At 35.6% G+C, this 14,443-nt stretch overlaps 1 protein-coding gene across 6 annotated transcripts in view; it reads right to left on the reverse strand.

Moving 5' to 3' along the window:
• Positions 1-14,443, reverse strand: part of USP9X (ubiquitin specific peptidase 9 X-linked) — a 139,298-nt gene that overhangs the window by 72,901 nt on the left and 51,954 nt on the right. For all 6 annotated transcript variants that reach the window (XM_081564465.1, XM_081564468.1, XM_081564467.1 and 3 more), the window contains exons 2-6: positions 10,317-10,570; positions 5,882-6,027; positions 4,083-4,162; positions 2,267-2,379; positions 859-1,077 (exon numbers count right to left, since the gene is read on the reverse strand). In XM_081564465.1, the coding sequence (XP_081420591.1) occupies positions 859-1,077; positions 2,267-2,379; positions 4,083-4,162; positions 5,882-6,027; positions 10,317-10,412 (654 nt within the window). In that variant the 5' untranslated portion in view covers positions 10,413-10,570. The remainder of the gene's footprint in view (positions 1-858; positions 1,078-2,266; positions 2,380-4,082; positions 4,163-5,881; positions 6,028-10,316; positions 10,571-14,443) is intronic.

The following is a 14,443-nucleotide window of genomic DNA, read 5'->3' on the forward strand; positions in this document are numbered from 1 at the left end:
CATAAGAAAAATCTTCAACTTGAAGCCATCCTAAATCAAGTTGCCCCCTCTGAGACTCTAACAGATTATTGTTGACTATAGAGCAAAAAATTAATTAAAAAGAAGATACAGGTATATTTTGGAGATTGTCATTATTTAAATACTGATTTACTCAAAAAAAAGCCTGAAGCGGCAACAATATGAATCTTAGGAAAAATCAGAAAATCTTAGCTCATTATAATCAATATTCTTTGATGACTTCCACTTTTAACAGAATAAACCAAACATTTTAAGTTCAAATTTTCCTGTTTTAAAAAATAATAATAATAAGGTCATTGAATTTAAAAATGTCTTCCAAAATTCTAAAATTTAAAAACTATATATGGTTATTTAATATTTATTAGAATAAGTATAGTTAGGCATTCATTTTTTAATGTACATTCTATTTATGCTGGTATAGAAAATTTATACTGGAGGACTTTTACATTTTGTATACTAAATATATTTAATTGATATTTGTCAGCTTTGCTATTTTGCTTTCATTTGTATTTCCTATTGTTTTGTGACACATTAGACAGGCCTTGGTCAAAGAAATAATCTACTCCACCCTTATTGAAAAGGAAAAACATGTTCTGTTTCACACTAACCCAAATTATAACTATTTCCCAAGAGACCGGGCAAAAGACAATGGGACTAACTACACTGAAAAAGTCAAAAATATTTTTAAATTAAAAAAATAATAATAACAATGCAAAATCCCTTTAAGAGCTATATGAAATAACTCTACTCCATGCTACCAGGAGGTTAAGATCATTTAAAGTTCTGTAGCAGAGCAGAACAACTGTAACATTTAACTGTGAAAACAACAAATCAACCCACTTTTGGTGATCGAGGGTCTGGAGAACGAGCAAAGAGTTCATCTTCAGGCAACTGAACATTTGAGGAAACGGATTCACATGGACGTGTACCATTGTAGATATGGAATTTGCAATGAGGATTTAAGGCCATGGAGAGAAGTTCTAGAAGTGGAAACCAATCTTGGGACAACTTGGCCACACACAGCTCCACCAGGCGATGAGTATTGTTGATAATACACCTCTGTTATATAAAAGGAGAAGGTAATTAATGAAATAAAGACATTCTGAACAGAAATATCTTTCAATCTTGATTAATTATATTTTAATAATTATCCTTCAGTTGTTCGATACTGATCACTTGAGTTATGTTTAACTTTACTAATACTGGGATCAAACTGATGTATCAAAAAAGAAATTAGGGAGGTGGGAGAGAGGTTCAAGAGGGAGGGGACATATGTGTACCTATGGCAGAAACCAACACAATATTGTAAAGCAATTATCCTTCAATTAAAAATAAATTTAAAAAAGAAATTAGCATTTACTTTATAAATTATATAGTATCTACTTTCAAAAACCATCTGCAATGGCTTACAAAATGAAGTAGGCACTGCTCTGTGTCCCCAGACAAGATGCAAATTACCACTGCTTCCTCCCTGCAATTTTTAAACTAGAGGCAACAATTCTAAAATCTAAGCAATGTACTAAAATCCAAGACGGAGTAGGTTTGCGATCTAAGCCTCAATGCAAAAGTCTGATACCACTCCCAAAGCTTCTATTTCATACTCAAAAACTCACAATTTGTGACCATATTTCCCTATAATAAACAAGGAACAGAGACTTGTAGTAATTACGGTACTTCAATCTAAAACGCACATTTTTTTTTTACTTTTTAAGATCTCTGGAATCTGATTGTACCATATAATCATACAATATTATATCATATAAATCTGAGATCACTACTGAATATTGGCTTGTGGTTTACAATTTCAAGAGATTTTCTCCCCCTCCACCAGGTGCCACAGTTGAAATGTGCAGGTTTCTTTGGTGTCTCTTTTTTGTATGTAAAGTTTATTTCTCTGCATTGACCCTTTGTGTGCCAGATAATAGGTTCCCCATCTTAGGCATTTTCCTTCCTTAGTGGTACATAAAATAAGTGACTAGTGCATTTCACAACTGTGTCATATTTTCAATGAAATATGATGGCATCTCAAGAAAGTCACAAGGCACTCAAGAAATAAGGAAACATTGAACCAATGTTTTCTAACTTGAAAACTCACTCATTGTAAATGATCATGCTTCTTTCAACAGAAATTATAAAATTTCTCATTTTAAAAAATACTTTAATTCAAGTAATGCTCAAATATGTAACCAAATATATATATATGTAAATAATTACTATATAAATCAGATTTTTAAAATGAAAGACTCACATGAATTTCAAACTTCCAGCCACTCACTGCCTCGTCTGTAAGGATTTTAGTGAACGATATTGTTAGCCCATCTCGAAAAAATCGCTGACATGCTTCACTTTTAACATCAAGGCCTATGAAAAGGAGAGAAAAATTAATGTAAACAAATTACTTCTCTGATTGTCTTACAATGTACAATTACATGATAAAAAGCAGTAACTGTAAAATATTCAGTAACAGCTAACAATTGCAGACTAGTTTTGGAAAAAAACTCGTAGCATTATCTAAGAGGTCAAAAAAGTAACAGATTGAAAAACAAAAACAACCATCAGTGAATTTCAAAAATACTTAACTGTATAAAAGTACATTAAGCCAAGTAATACTAAGATGAACTGAAAATATTTCTAATTATGACAGTGGCCCAACATTAAAAACAAAATGGTTATGAGAACAATGTGATAGGAGATTTAAATACTTTACAGTATTTTATTGACAACAAAATTTAAAACAAACAAAAAATGATCGTTTCTCAACTATTTTTAAAATCTCATTTTGGTTGTAAATTATCCACTTGACAAATACTATTATATTATTCTACAGAAGAGCTTCATCAATTAAAGATAAATTATCATCTTCATTATTAGTCTCTTTTACTGGCTCAACATCTGTTTCTTTATGCCTTTAATTCCATCTGATTTCAGAAAGGCAATAGAGCTACATGTCCCCAAACACATACAAAAAATCTTTAACTCTTGATGACAAAATGAAAAGCCATTCAATGTGTATATAAGGTATTATCTGATTTTGGTTGTACAAAAGACATGACATTTAAACCTAGTACTATAAAAAAATCTGAACCTTGTCTAAAATTAAAATAAACCATGGGTCCTAAAGAAATATGGGGGAGTAGGAGGGGTGGAGACTGCATGTCCCATGAATGTCAATGATATTAAATGAAATAACCATTGTGTGTTTTTACCTATCACTGTACAGTCAGGACTTAAAACATGCCTAGGACAGAACTCTTCAAAAAATTTGCTGAACTGATGAATATATGTGTAAATGAACAAAAGAAATTTGAGTAGTAGAAAACAATGGTAATCTCATAATGCATTTTCAACTCATTAGATTGGTTCTATAAGATTAATAAGGTGTAAAGACACATTCTTTAAATGAAGGAGGGTAACTAAGACAAAGGAAATTTTACCCTTGCCATGGAATGAGACAGACTTAAGCAAGGTACCAAAGACAATTTTTACAATAATTAATTTCAACTGATAATTAGAACACATCCATGGCTACCCAATGTCAGAAACTAAAATATTACTGCTGTTTAATCTCCAAGGCCTTAAAAATAAGTAGATATTACAATAGTAGCCCTTTGCTAAGAGAATTCAGTTGTACCCCAAGAACCAATCATTGAAAAAATTAATTCAAAAATTAAGCTTTTACTTCTAGACAAGAATAAAAACATAGTTTTTAAAAAATGGGTCATTAAAAAAAAACAAAAACACAGTATCTCATCTTTCAAGTCTTTTTTTCTTTTAGAGGAAATTCAAACCTTTCTGTGTATTAAAAAATAATCAACACAGAAGCTGGACAGTTTAAACAAGAATATATACAAATTTCATGTATAACTTCATAGAGTTCACAAACATCCTTGGAGGTTGTCCAAAGGATATGAACCCCTGCTCTAGGTATAAATCTTACGCCATAGCAAGAAAACTTAGCTAAATGTTCTTGTCTAGGAATATACAGAAAAAGTATTCAGGTATGAAGTGAAACTATTTTCTAGTAGGATACATTATATGGAAAGCCTAATACCATTTAAACTTACCTCTTTTACTAAGGTCAATAGCAGCTTCTAAAAGCACTTCTAATTCCCCTTTTGGCAAAACTGGAACCACCCATCGAGGCCTAAGAGTTTTAATAACATAAAAAGATGTTTATTGGTTGAACACTGAAAGAAGCACTATAAATGAGTTACTAATTACAGTTACTTATCTCACCATGAAAATATTAAAATTAAAATGACACTAAAATATTAAAACCACAAAGTTGGCCGACTATCTGCTTTGTTTGACAAAGTGTCATCTGTTGTCTCTACAAACAAAAAAATTTTTAAGGAACTGTCAAGAAAAAAATATAGCACTGAGAGCAGGGGGAAATAAATTACTTTAATAACTTAGATATAAAACTACTATAATAATCAAATATCACTTAAATGGATATCTATTGTTAGAGTTCATACAAAAGTGCTCTTTTATTTACATAAAAAACAATCATTTTATGTTTCTCTTCCCCAGCAGATTTGCTAACATGCAATTTTGTCCTTGAGTGAGCAACCACCAGACAAAAATCAAAAAACAAAATACAACTTTTTGCTATTGTATCTCTGCTATAGGGAATGGTCAGGGACATTACAACTTTATACAAACTGTTTGTTTGCTTGACTAAGTCATTATATACATTTAATGTGTTCTTTCAAATATACCTCTAAAAACAATGAATTAAATACATATTAATAAGAAAAATATTTAAGATAAATGAAATGAGGAAAACATTTCAGTAATATAGTAAGAATTCCATTATTTGTAGAGAAAGCAGTACTTATGATAATAAACACCAAGATAACCGGAAGAATGCACACCTTATTGCTAGTGGTAACTTTTGGTTGGGAGGTGTGTACCTAAGGAAGAAATTACAGTGAACCTTATTGACCTAACATAGTTCTATGTTTAACAATGTGTACTTACATTATATTAGTTATGTAATCAGAATGTTTTTTAAAAATGCAAATAGTTTCTAGTTCCCCTGATATTATATATGTAATGGTATTAACTGATTTTTAAAAAGTAAACTTGGTAAAGCAAGTAAGTCCCTGTAAGTGTGTGTGTTCTCCTTTTCTTTTGAGGGGATGTGTCACACCTCCCTAGGACTCACCTGTTGAGCTTACAGCCTGGTGTAAGACCACAGACCTGTGTGGGCGGGAGGGTGCGTCCATGACACACTCGTCCCTTATCTTCTTTTTAAATATTTTCCTTCCTGTACACACAAGCTTCAACTTTCACTCTCTGAGTCTTATTCCAAATAATCAAAGCGTGGGGGTGGGTGGAGGTGAATGTTTATATTATGAGTATGAAAAAATGTCTACTTTGAACTACTCCCATGAGATGAAGATCAGGAGAAACAAATGGGTGAGATGCTTAAATGCCTCAAACTAGTCAATCGACAAAGGAGAGGCAGGCTCTGAGGAATTCAATCTTCTTATGACCTGGTTTACCTCAGGGCCATGCAAAAAGTATTCAAGTCATCCAGTAACCCATTCACCAATAAGAAAAAAGGGAAATCATACATATGGTTCCACTTCAGTAATACACCAGCTGAGGGTGATCATCATTAATCTTAACACTTTATTGACACTGCTGCTTCCTTTCATTTTTAAATCCATTAAGAACCACAGGTTGCAAAAGTACTTGGCAATGACTAAGATATTTAGGTTATTTCAAGAGGCAACATAGTTAACTGTGATATTCCTATCCACTCTTTCTCTTTTCTTTGTACTAATCACTATGCTGAAAATCTTGTTTTTCCTGTGTATGACATACATCAAAAAGCAAGACAAAATCAACTCACCTGTTGATCATGTCATCCAACTTTGCCAGGTCAGTATGTGGAAATGCAGGCTCCTCATCTTCAGGCTGTGGTGGGGCATCACCTTGACCTTGTTCATCTGGAGGAGTTGCCGGGGAATTTTCATTGGAAGAATCAGGCGAGGAGGTCTTAAAGATAAGATATTCCAGATTTAAGTTTCTATAACAAACGTACATCTAATAATTCAAACACCAAAACAGATTAGGGGGAAATAATTCAAATTTTTAAAGAAGATATGATCATTGTAAGTTTATGATGTATCAGGCAGTCTCTCTGTGCTACTACACTTTAACATAATTTCATTTAATCCTCAACAGCCTAAGGAAGTATTCTTCCACTTAATAAATTAAAAAAACAAAACCTCAGACAATACGTAATTAGCCCAAGGTCACACAGCTCCAATTCTGTGGTCAGGATTTAAATTCAGGTCTAATTCTAAAGTCTGAGTTCTTATCTACAATGTGTACTGCTTCTCCACTTACCTTTCCCATTATATGAGCCCTTCATGATACAAATTACTGCACACATTTTACAGATTAAAAAGTCTCTGACTTATAACTTTTATTTTTCATTCTGAAGAGGAAAAATAACTTTTATTCCACAGTTCCCCTAGTCTCAAACTACTATCCAAACAATTATTAAAACTTTATTGTGGTTTCTAAACAAGTCACTTCATCTTCAACTAATAAGGCTAACTTTATTCTTCATTGTTGGTGCTTCTTTTTTTCCCCTCCATACTTTAGCTGTACATAGTGTTTCTATAACTAAGTGAATGAACTTTTACAACCCTTATTAATTTTGAAAGCAGATAGTATTTTTCTCCTAATTGAAACTAATCTAAATTTTAAGCTGATTTTTGTGTGTTGTTTGAATTTTCTACCCACTGTAGGTTGATGGCCCTTCTAGAGAAGGCCCCATTCTTTATCATTTTATTAGCACTTACTGAACAGATGCATAAATAAATGCTTGTACTGAAGACAGGTGGGTATACTATATTCTAGTTACAAACATTATACATGAACTCATAGAGCCAATTTGCAAGAAAACAGCAAATCTTGACTTAAGGTGATGAACACTGTGCAGGTGCTAAAGGGCTAGTTTCAAGGCAAAAAAACTACAGAACAGAATTGAAGTTTTAGAAGCCCAACAGAAATATTTGCATTTTAAGTGTGTAACTTAGGAAGTCTGCTTCATTAATTTTTAAAAAGCCCCATTTCCTCTGGTATATATGTATTATATATATGCTCACAGAAATTGTAAAGACGAAAATAACAATTAAGATACGCATAATAATACACCAAAGACATTTTCAATTATTTCCTGAAATTTTTGTTCTGTGACCCACAAATCCTGTCCATATGTAAGTGTAAATTTTCAATAAAATTGGGATTATACTTGCTTAACTTTGTCTTTTTCCATTTAACTATTTTCCCACATCACTAACAATCTTTTTTAAAGAGCTGATTAATGGCCATTATGGCCATAGCATTCAATCAATTAAACAAAATTAAGGGACATTTAGCATCCTGCAATTTTTACTGCTAACATAAAATTATACTTTTATACATAAATCTTTTACATAAAAATTTTCAATTTTTCCTTAGGACAGGACCCTGGGAATATAATTAGTACAACAACAGTAAAAATTATTTCTTTTAGAGCTGCTTACATATATATTACCAAATTCCATTCCACAAAGTCTGCACCCTCCCATAAACATCTCCCAAGAGTGTTCATCTCATAGGGCCTTTGCCAAGGCTGCTTCATTTATCACTGAGCTTTAGTACAGCTTAAAATTCTCTCCTATGGGAACCCTTTTAAAAATTACTATATTAAGTGAAAAATCTTATTGATTTTAGAAACTGGCTTTATGCCATATGAAAAAAATATATTCAAGGTAAGCCATAAGGTGGGCAGTGATTAGTGCTATGGTTGCTTCTTCCAGGTCCATTAAGTGCCAAACCTTTTGAAATAACTAGAGTCCTAACATTAAAAAGTAGAGGATAAGAAAGTGAAAAAGGGATACTACAGATGGTTATGAATGTAACTTGTGGGAATTCCCTGGCAATTCAGTGGTCAGGACTCCATGCTCTCACTGCCAAGGGCCCAGGTTCAATCCCTGGTCGGGGAACTAAGATCCCACAAGCTGCAAGGCCAAAAAAAGGAAAGAATGCAATTTGTTTGTTCCTTTTTTAATTATCATCTCCAAAAATGTAAAGAGTTATTTAAAGGAAGAGGACATAATGCAAATGCCTAATATTAGGTTGAAGATCACAAACCCAAGAGCTCTTAGTATACCTTAAGATGAGTAAGATAAGCCATGCAAACCGCAAACACTGGTGAATGATTTAGGAGTCTGTGCACAGTGCAGGTATGAAACAAAAAAGAGAGGGCAAAAGACACTGGAACTCAAACTACAAGCTCCTGGTTTAAAAATATAAATCTCTGGCATCCACCACAAACCGACTACGTTTAAAGAAACACGAGTACCGGCTAACAAATTTATGACATAGGAAAGACTTAACTCTGTCCAAAGCCTGTGACCATATACTTAAGTACTCTGCTGCTGCTGCTAAGTCACTTCAGTCGTGTCCGACTCTGTGCGACCCCATAGACGGCCGCCCACCAGGCTCCCCCGTCCATGGGATTCTCCAGGCAAGAACACTGGAGTGGGGTGCCATTTCCTTCTCCAATGCATGAAAGTGAAAAGTGAAAGTGAAGTCGCTCAGTCGTGTCTGACTCTTAGCGACCCCATGGATTGCAGCCTACCAGGCTCCTCCGTCCATGGGATTTTCCAGGCAAGAGGACTGGAGTGGGGTGCCATTGCCTTCTCCATACTTAAGTATTACATGTCCTAAAAGTGGGAACTGGAGAGGAAAAGGAATAAAGTTGACATTTATTAAAACCTGACTTGCTCACTTCTCTAAAATGACAGAGGGAGAGGATGAAAGTGGGGGAAGGAGGGAGGGAAACAAGGATGCACATGGGCGAGCGCACACACACACGTGCAACTCTTTCCTATCATATTTGTAAATAGAAAGACTAACCTGTAATAGCTACACAATAAAAACTTATCCTCAAATGACAGATATAAGTACTCTATGATAACTTTTGCCTAAAACTTACCCATGCAGAATTCTACATAAACATGGACCAACTGTAAGCAAGTTTGTGATTCACGTGCATGCCCCGCAGTGACAAATTCACCTCTAAGTGCTGTTTGAGCTGCATTACAAGTTTTAATGTTTGTCTTATTCAATTTAATATTTCCTGGTATGAAAGTATGTACAATAGAAAGCTGAAAATTAATTCTTTTAACTCTCATTTCAAGAAATGAGAAAAAGAACGGCAATTCAAATTCAAAAGAAGTAAAAGGGAACACAAAATAAGGGTTAAAAGCATACAAGTAGAAAGGGGGGAGAGAGTTAAAGCCAAAAATTGGTTTGAGGGAAGGTTTGATGAAATTTGTAAATCCTTTAGGAAAGGGTAATCAGGAGAGAGAACACAAATTAGCAGTATCAGGGATGAAAAAGGAGATGTTACCACAGATCCTAAGACATTAAAAAGATAAAAAGGAATATTATAAACAGTCTTGCTTCAATAAATTTTACAATCTAGATGCAGTGGACAAATTTCTTGAAAAAACACATTACCAAAAGTCATACACACACACACAAAAATCAGAAAATTCCCCTATTAAAAAAAATTTGGATCTGCAGTTATATCCTTTCCACAAATAAAGCCCGAGGTCAGACTGTTTTGATTTTACTGGTGAAATTATTACTGCAGAAATAACTGAAATCTTACACAAATTCATCCAGAGAACAGAAAAAGGATATTACCCTCTGAGTTTTGAGGTTAGCATAAAATCTTGATACCAAAATCTATTTTAAGCTCTTTGCAAATATTATTTCGTTTGATCCTCTTAATGATCCCATGAAGTAGTTATAGTTACAGCATTGTTATCTTTTTACAGCAGAAAAACTGAGGCTTAAAAGGTCATATAATTTACCCAGAGTCATAAAGCTAGCATCGCATGGTACAAAGCTAAAATGTGAACACAAGCAACATGACTTGAGTCCGTACTCTCACCACAGGCTACATCAAATGATTTAATGCTTTGCTCTGGAACTGACAAAGGGCTTATCTTTAATGATTACTGATAGCAAAGACACCACAGGGAAAAAAGGGGCTACATACCCAAGCACCACTACCTATACAGCATTTGAGATTCTTGTTACTGTGTAAGACGCATATTTATTTTTCTTAATAACAGCTTTACGGTTACTTCACAAATTATTCAGAACATGCTCCTAATTATTCAGAACATGGGATATTTAGTTATTTAAAACATGGGATATCTGTACCCATAACAGATACACCAATGTAGCTTTAACTAATATCTTCAACTTCCTACCTGATTCTGTTGGAGGGCGGGCTGAGACTGTCCATCAGGAGCCTGGCCCTGGCTCTCATTCCCTCCTACTGGAGAGCCACGAGTCGTGGCTGTCATACTCGACACAGGGCAGATCTTTGCAATTTTGTCTGCTTATGTAGTTGTCTTGAAAAAAGAAATTATAGTCCACTTATAGAAGATGAAGTACCAGCATTTGTCAGTCTTAAAAAGCTCCAATTCATGAATAAACCATCTTGCAGTGACCATTGCATAACCTACAAATAGAAGGGAAAAAAAGCACATTTGTTTTAGACATAAAAAACATTAAGGAATTGTTCAAATTCAATATTACCAGTGAATTTAGTCAGGAGAAGGTGGCTATATAAAAGAGAGGACAAAGTGAAAACTTAGTTTCATTAATACTGTATTTAAATAAACTGATAATAGTACATCAGTAGTTACATCAAGAAAACATACAAGTACAGCCTCAGAATATTTCAGTTTCCTCCTGGGATTCCAAAGACATTATCAAGGTTATTTATTTGGCTGTTATTTCGATTCAATTATGGAGTGGCAAAAACTGTCTTCAATTTGCTAATGCCTTGAATATATACAATTTCACAAATGTATTTAAGACAGACACCAAGTAATAAAATCTGATTATTAAAAATATTTCAGGAAGAACTGTACAACTAACATTTATCACTGGTACATGGGTATTAAAATGGTTTCTAAACAAATGTACAAGTGGTTTTAACAGAAACTTTAAAACTTTGGGGGACTTTTTCTTTGGAGAGGGTTCAAACTGTATCCTACTCCTCCAATACAACCTGTTTTGTCAAATGACCTTGACTTTTCCCTTTTGGGAAGGTTTTGGCCACAGGCACTCCCAGAGCCACAGCAGGGCTCCAGACCCAAACTGTTTAACAATGGAATTCTTTGCTACCTGAGCAGCAAAGGCGTATAGAGGAAGACCACCAAACCCTCTTGGCTGCAGAGCAAAATCATCCGAGGTGCTTTTAAAAACACTGATGTCCAAACCCCTCTCCAGAATGAATAAACTACAATATTTTGGAGTTAAGCCTAGGCATCAGTACTTAAAAAAAAATCTCCCCCATAACTGATTCTAATATGCCACAAGACTGAGAACCTCAACTGATTGATTACAGGTATTTAGTTTTAAGGAAACCACATTTCCATTTACTCCATGTTTGCCTCAAACTTAAATATAATCACTTAACCCAGAGACGGGGTTCTAAGAAGATTTCCTTTCACTTATCAAACTAGAATAATAAAAAGTTCAAGACTGATAATATCAAGTACTGGTGAGGCTAAAAACGGAAAAACCTTTAATACGTAAAGTGGAAAAACAAAAGGTAACATGGTTGAACAGCTCTCTCTCACTTTTGCTTTCCATTTTTATACAATCTACATTACAAAAAAGTTTTATGTGAAGTAGACAATTTAAAAAACCCAGAAAAACCCACCTATCACTTTCTTCAGCCATTTTGGGTTGGCTGGCAAATTGTTTAACTATTCTTTTTCTTACCACTCAAAACATCGCTAACCGATTCAACTTCAATCTTCTCTACTTCAACCCTGCTCCAATCTCTTCCTTTGACCCCATTACTCATGATCCCCAATGAATGATACCCCAATGTCACCCCCCTCAATCTTTTCCTGGATGTCTCTTAGCCTATAAATGTGCTTGAATCTTCATCACCAAAATGAAAATTCACCAACTTCCATCCTTCCCTTTCCCCCCAAATCTTAAAAAGAATGCCTCTGCTTCCTTCCCCCTTCCCTTCTTCCATTCTCTCTCATCATCTAGCTGTATCTAAGCTATCAAGACTTAGATACACTGGGTCTTAGACCTCAGTTGAGGTCTATGGACAGGTTTGAGGATTAACTCCCCCCAGATTACATGTAAATCTTTATAAATATGTACTTTGGAGGGGGAAGAAGGTCTGGTTCACTGATCAGTGCTCTACTAATTGACAGCTGATAGTCAAATGACTGTTGCTGCTCACCCTGTCTGTGTTCGTCTCAGAAGTAGCCCCAACTGGCTGCCACTACTCCCACATCCCTTCCTGAACCTCTGAGGTTCCTTGGCTTTTACAATCCTGAACTTCGATTTCCTTTCCACTTCTTTTCAAAGAGGAGGGGAGAGAATAGTAAGTAGACAGTAGTCACATCAGTGACAAGTCCAGTTTTTGATGCTGAAACAACAGTGAAAACATCCACTAAACAGTTGACTCTAGGTCAGGAACTGAAGGAAAACTTGGGGGTGGGGGTCTTAAAGAGAACGCTAATGTTCACAGAAGAGTGGGAGATGGATTCATTAGCATCATATGGGTTGTCGTTCAGTCGCTAAGCCGTGTCCAACTCTGTGATCTCATGAACTGAAGCAAACCAGGCTTCTCTGTCCTTCACTATCTCCCTGAGTTTGCTCAAAATCATGTCCATTGAGTCGGTAATGCCATCCAACCATCTCATTATGTTGCCCCATTCTCCTCTTGCCCTCAATTTTTCCCAGCATCAGCATCTTTTCCAATGAGTTGGCTCTTTGCATCAGACAGCCGATGTACTGGAGCTTCAGCATCAGTCCTTCCAATGAATATTCAGGGATATTTCCTTTAGGATGGACTGGTTCGATCTCCTTGCAGTTCAAGGGACTCTCAAGAGTCTTCTCCAGCACCACAGTTTGAAACTGTCAATTCTTTGGCGCTCAGCCTTCTTTATGGTCCAACTCTCACATCCATACATGACTACTGGAAAAACCATAGCTTTGACTATATGGACCTTTGCCAGCAAAGTGATGTCTCTGCTTTTTAATACACTGTCTAGATTTGTCATTGCTATTCTTCCAAGGAGCAAGTGTCTTTTAATTTTGTGGCTGCAGTCACCATCCACATTGATTTTGGAACCGAAGAAAATGAAATCTGACACTGTTTCCCCATCTTCCCCTTCTAGCATCATATGGTATTCCCCCCCAAAATAAACACCTCCTTCTGAAAGTGAGGAGTCATGATCTTGGGGGGTGGGAAGAAGTCGCATAATTTATTCCCAAATGTAGGGCAAGTTGGGAAGGGGGAAACAAATCCTGAGGCACAACAAAATTAAAACGGTGTTTTTAAGGTACATTCTTACAGTTTACATAGAATGTGGTATTTTCCTGTAAACTAGAAAACCATGGCTCTAAGAAGTGACTTGAACAAAACACAGATTGATAAGTTAATAACTCTAAGTGAATTCTATTACTTTGTCCACTAAACCAATGCCATCACTCTTCAAAAGGTATTTCCAGGAAGCAAACCCAAGGGTGAATGGATAAACATTTGGTATACACACACAATGGAATAGTATTTAGCATTAACGAGGAAGAAAATTCTGACTTGGATGTACCTAGAGGACGTAATGCTAAACGAAACAAATGAGTCACAAAGGGGCAAACAGTCCATGACTGCACTTATATGAGGTACCTACACTCAGAGAAAGAAAGTAGAAAGGTGGTTACCAGGGGTTGGAAAGTGGGGTGATGGGCAATTATTGATCAAGAGGTACAGAGTTGCAGTTTGGGAGGATGAAAAGTTGTGGAGATGGATGGTGGTGATGGTTGCACAATGTTAATGCACTTAATGCCACTGAACTGTATTCTTAATAATGGTTAAAACCAGATATTTATTTTTCCCACAATAATATACATATTATATATATATATTAAACGGCTCTCTTGCTTTGTACTCCTTTAACATTAGGACATTGACTTAAAACATCTTAAAATTATATTCTCATGTTGTTTGTTTATGCTCAACGTCATTCCATCTATATGCATCACAGGAACTCTCCATCTATGCTGCCGCTGCTGCCAAGTCGCTTTAGTCGTGTCTGACTCTGTGCGACCCCATAGACGGCAGCCCACCAGGCTCCCCCGCCCCTGGGATTCTCCAGGCAAGAACACTGGAGTGGGTTGCCATTTCCTTCTCCAATGCATGAAAGGGAAAAGTGAAAGTGAATTCGCTCAGTCATGTACAACTCTTCTCGACCCCATGGACTGCAGCCTACCAGGCTCCTCCGTCCATGGGATTTTCCAGGCAAGAGTACTGGAGTGGGTTCCCACTGCCTTCTCTGCTCCATCTATAGACAAA

Source organism: Giraffa tippelskirchi, chromosome X (assembly GCF_054371585.1).
Source record: "Giraffa tippelskirchi isolate mGirTip1 chromosome X, T2T-mGirTip1v1.2.pri, whole genome shotgun sequence".
NCBI classification, from domain to species: domain Eukaryota; kingdom Metazoa; phylum Chordata; class Mammalia; order Artiodactyla; family Giraffidae; genus Giraffa; species Giraffa tippelskirchi.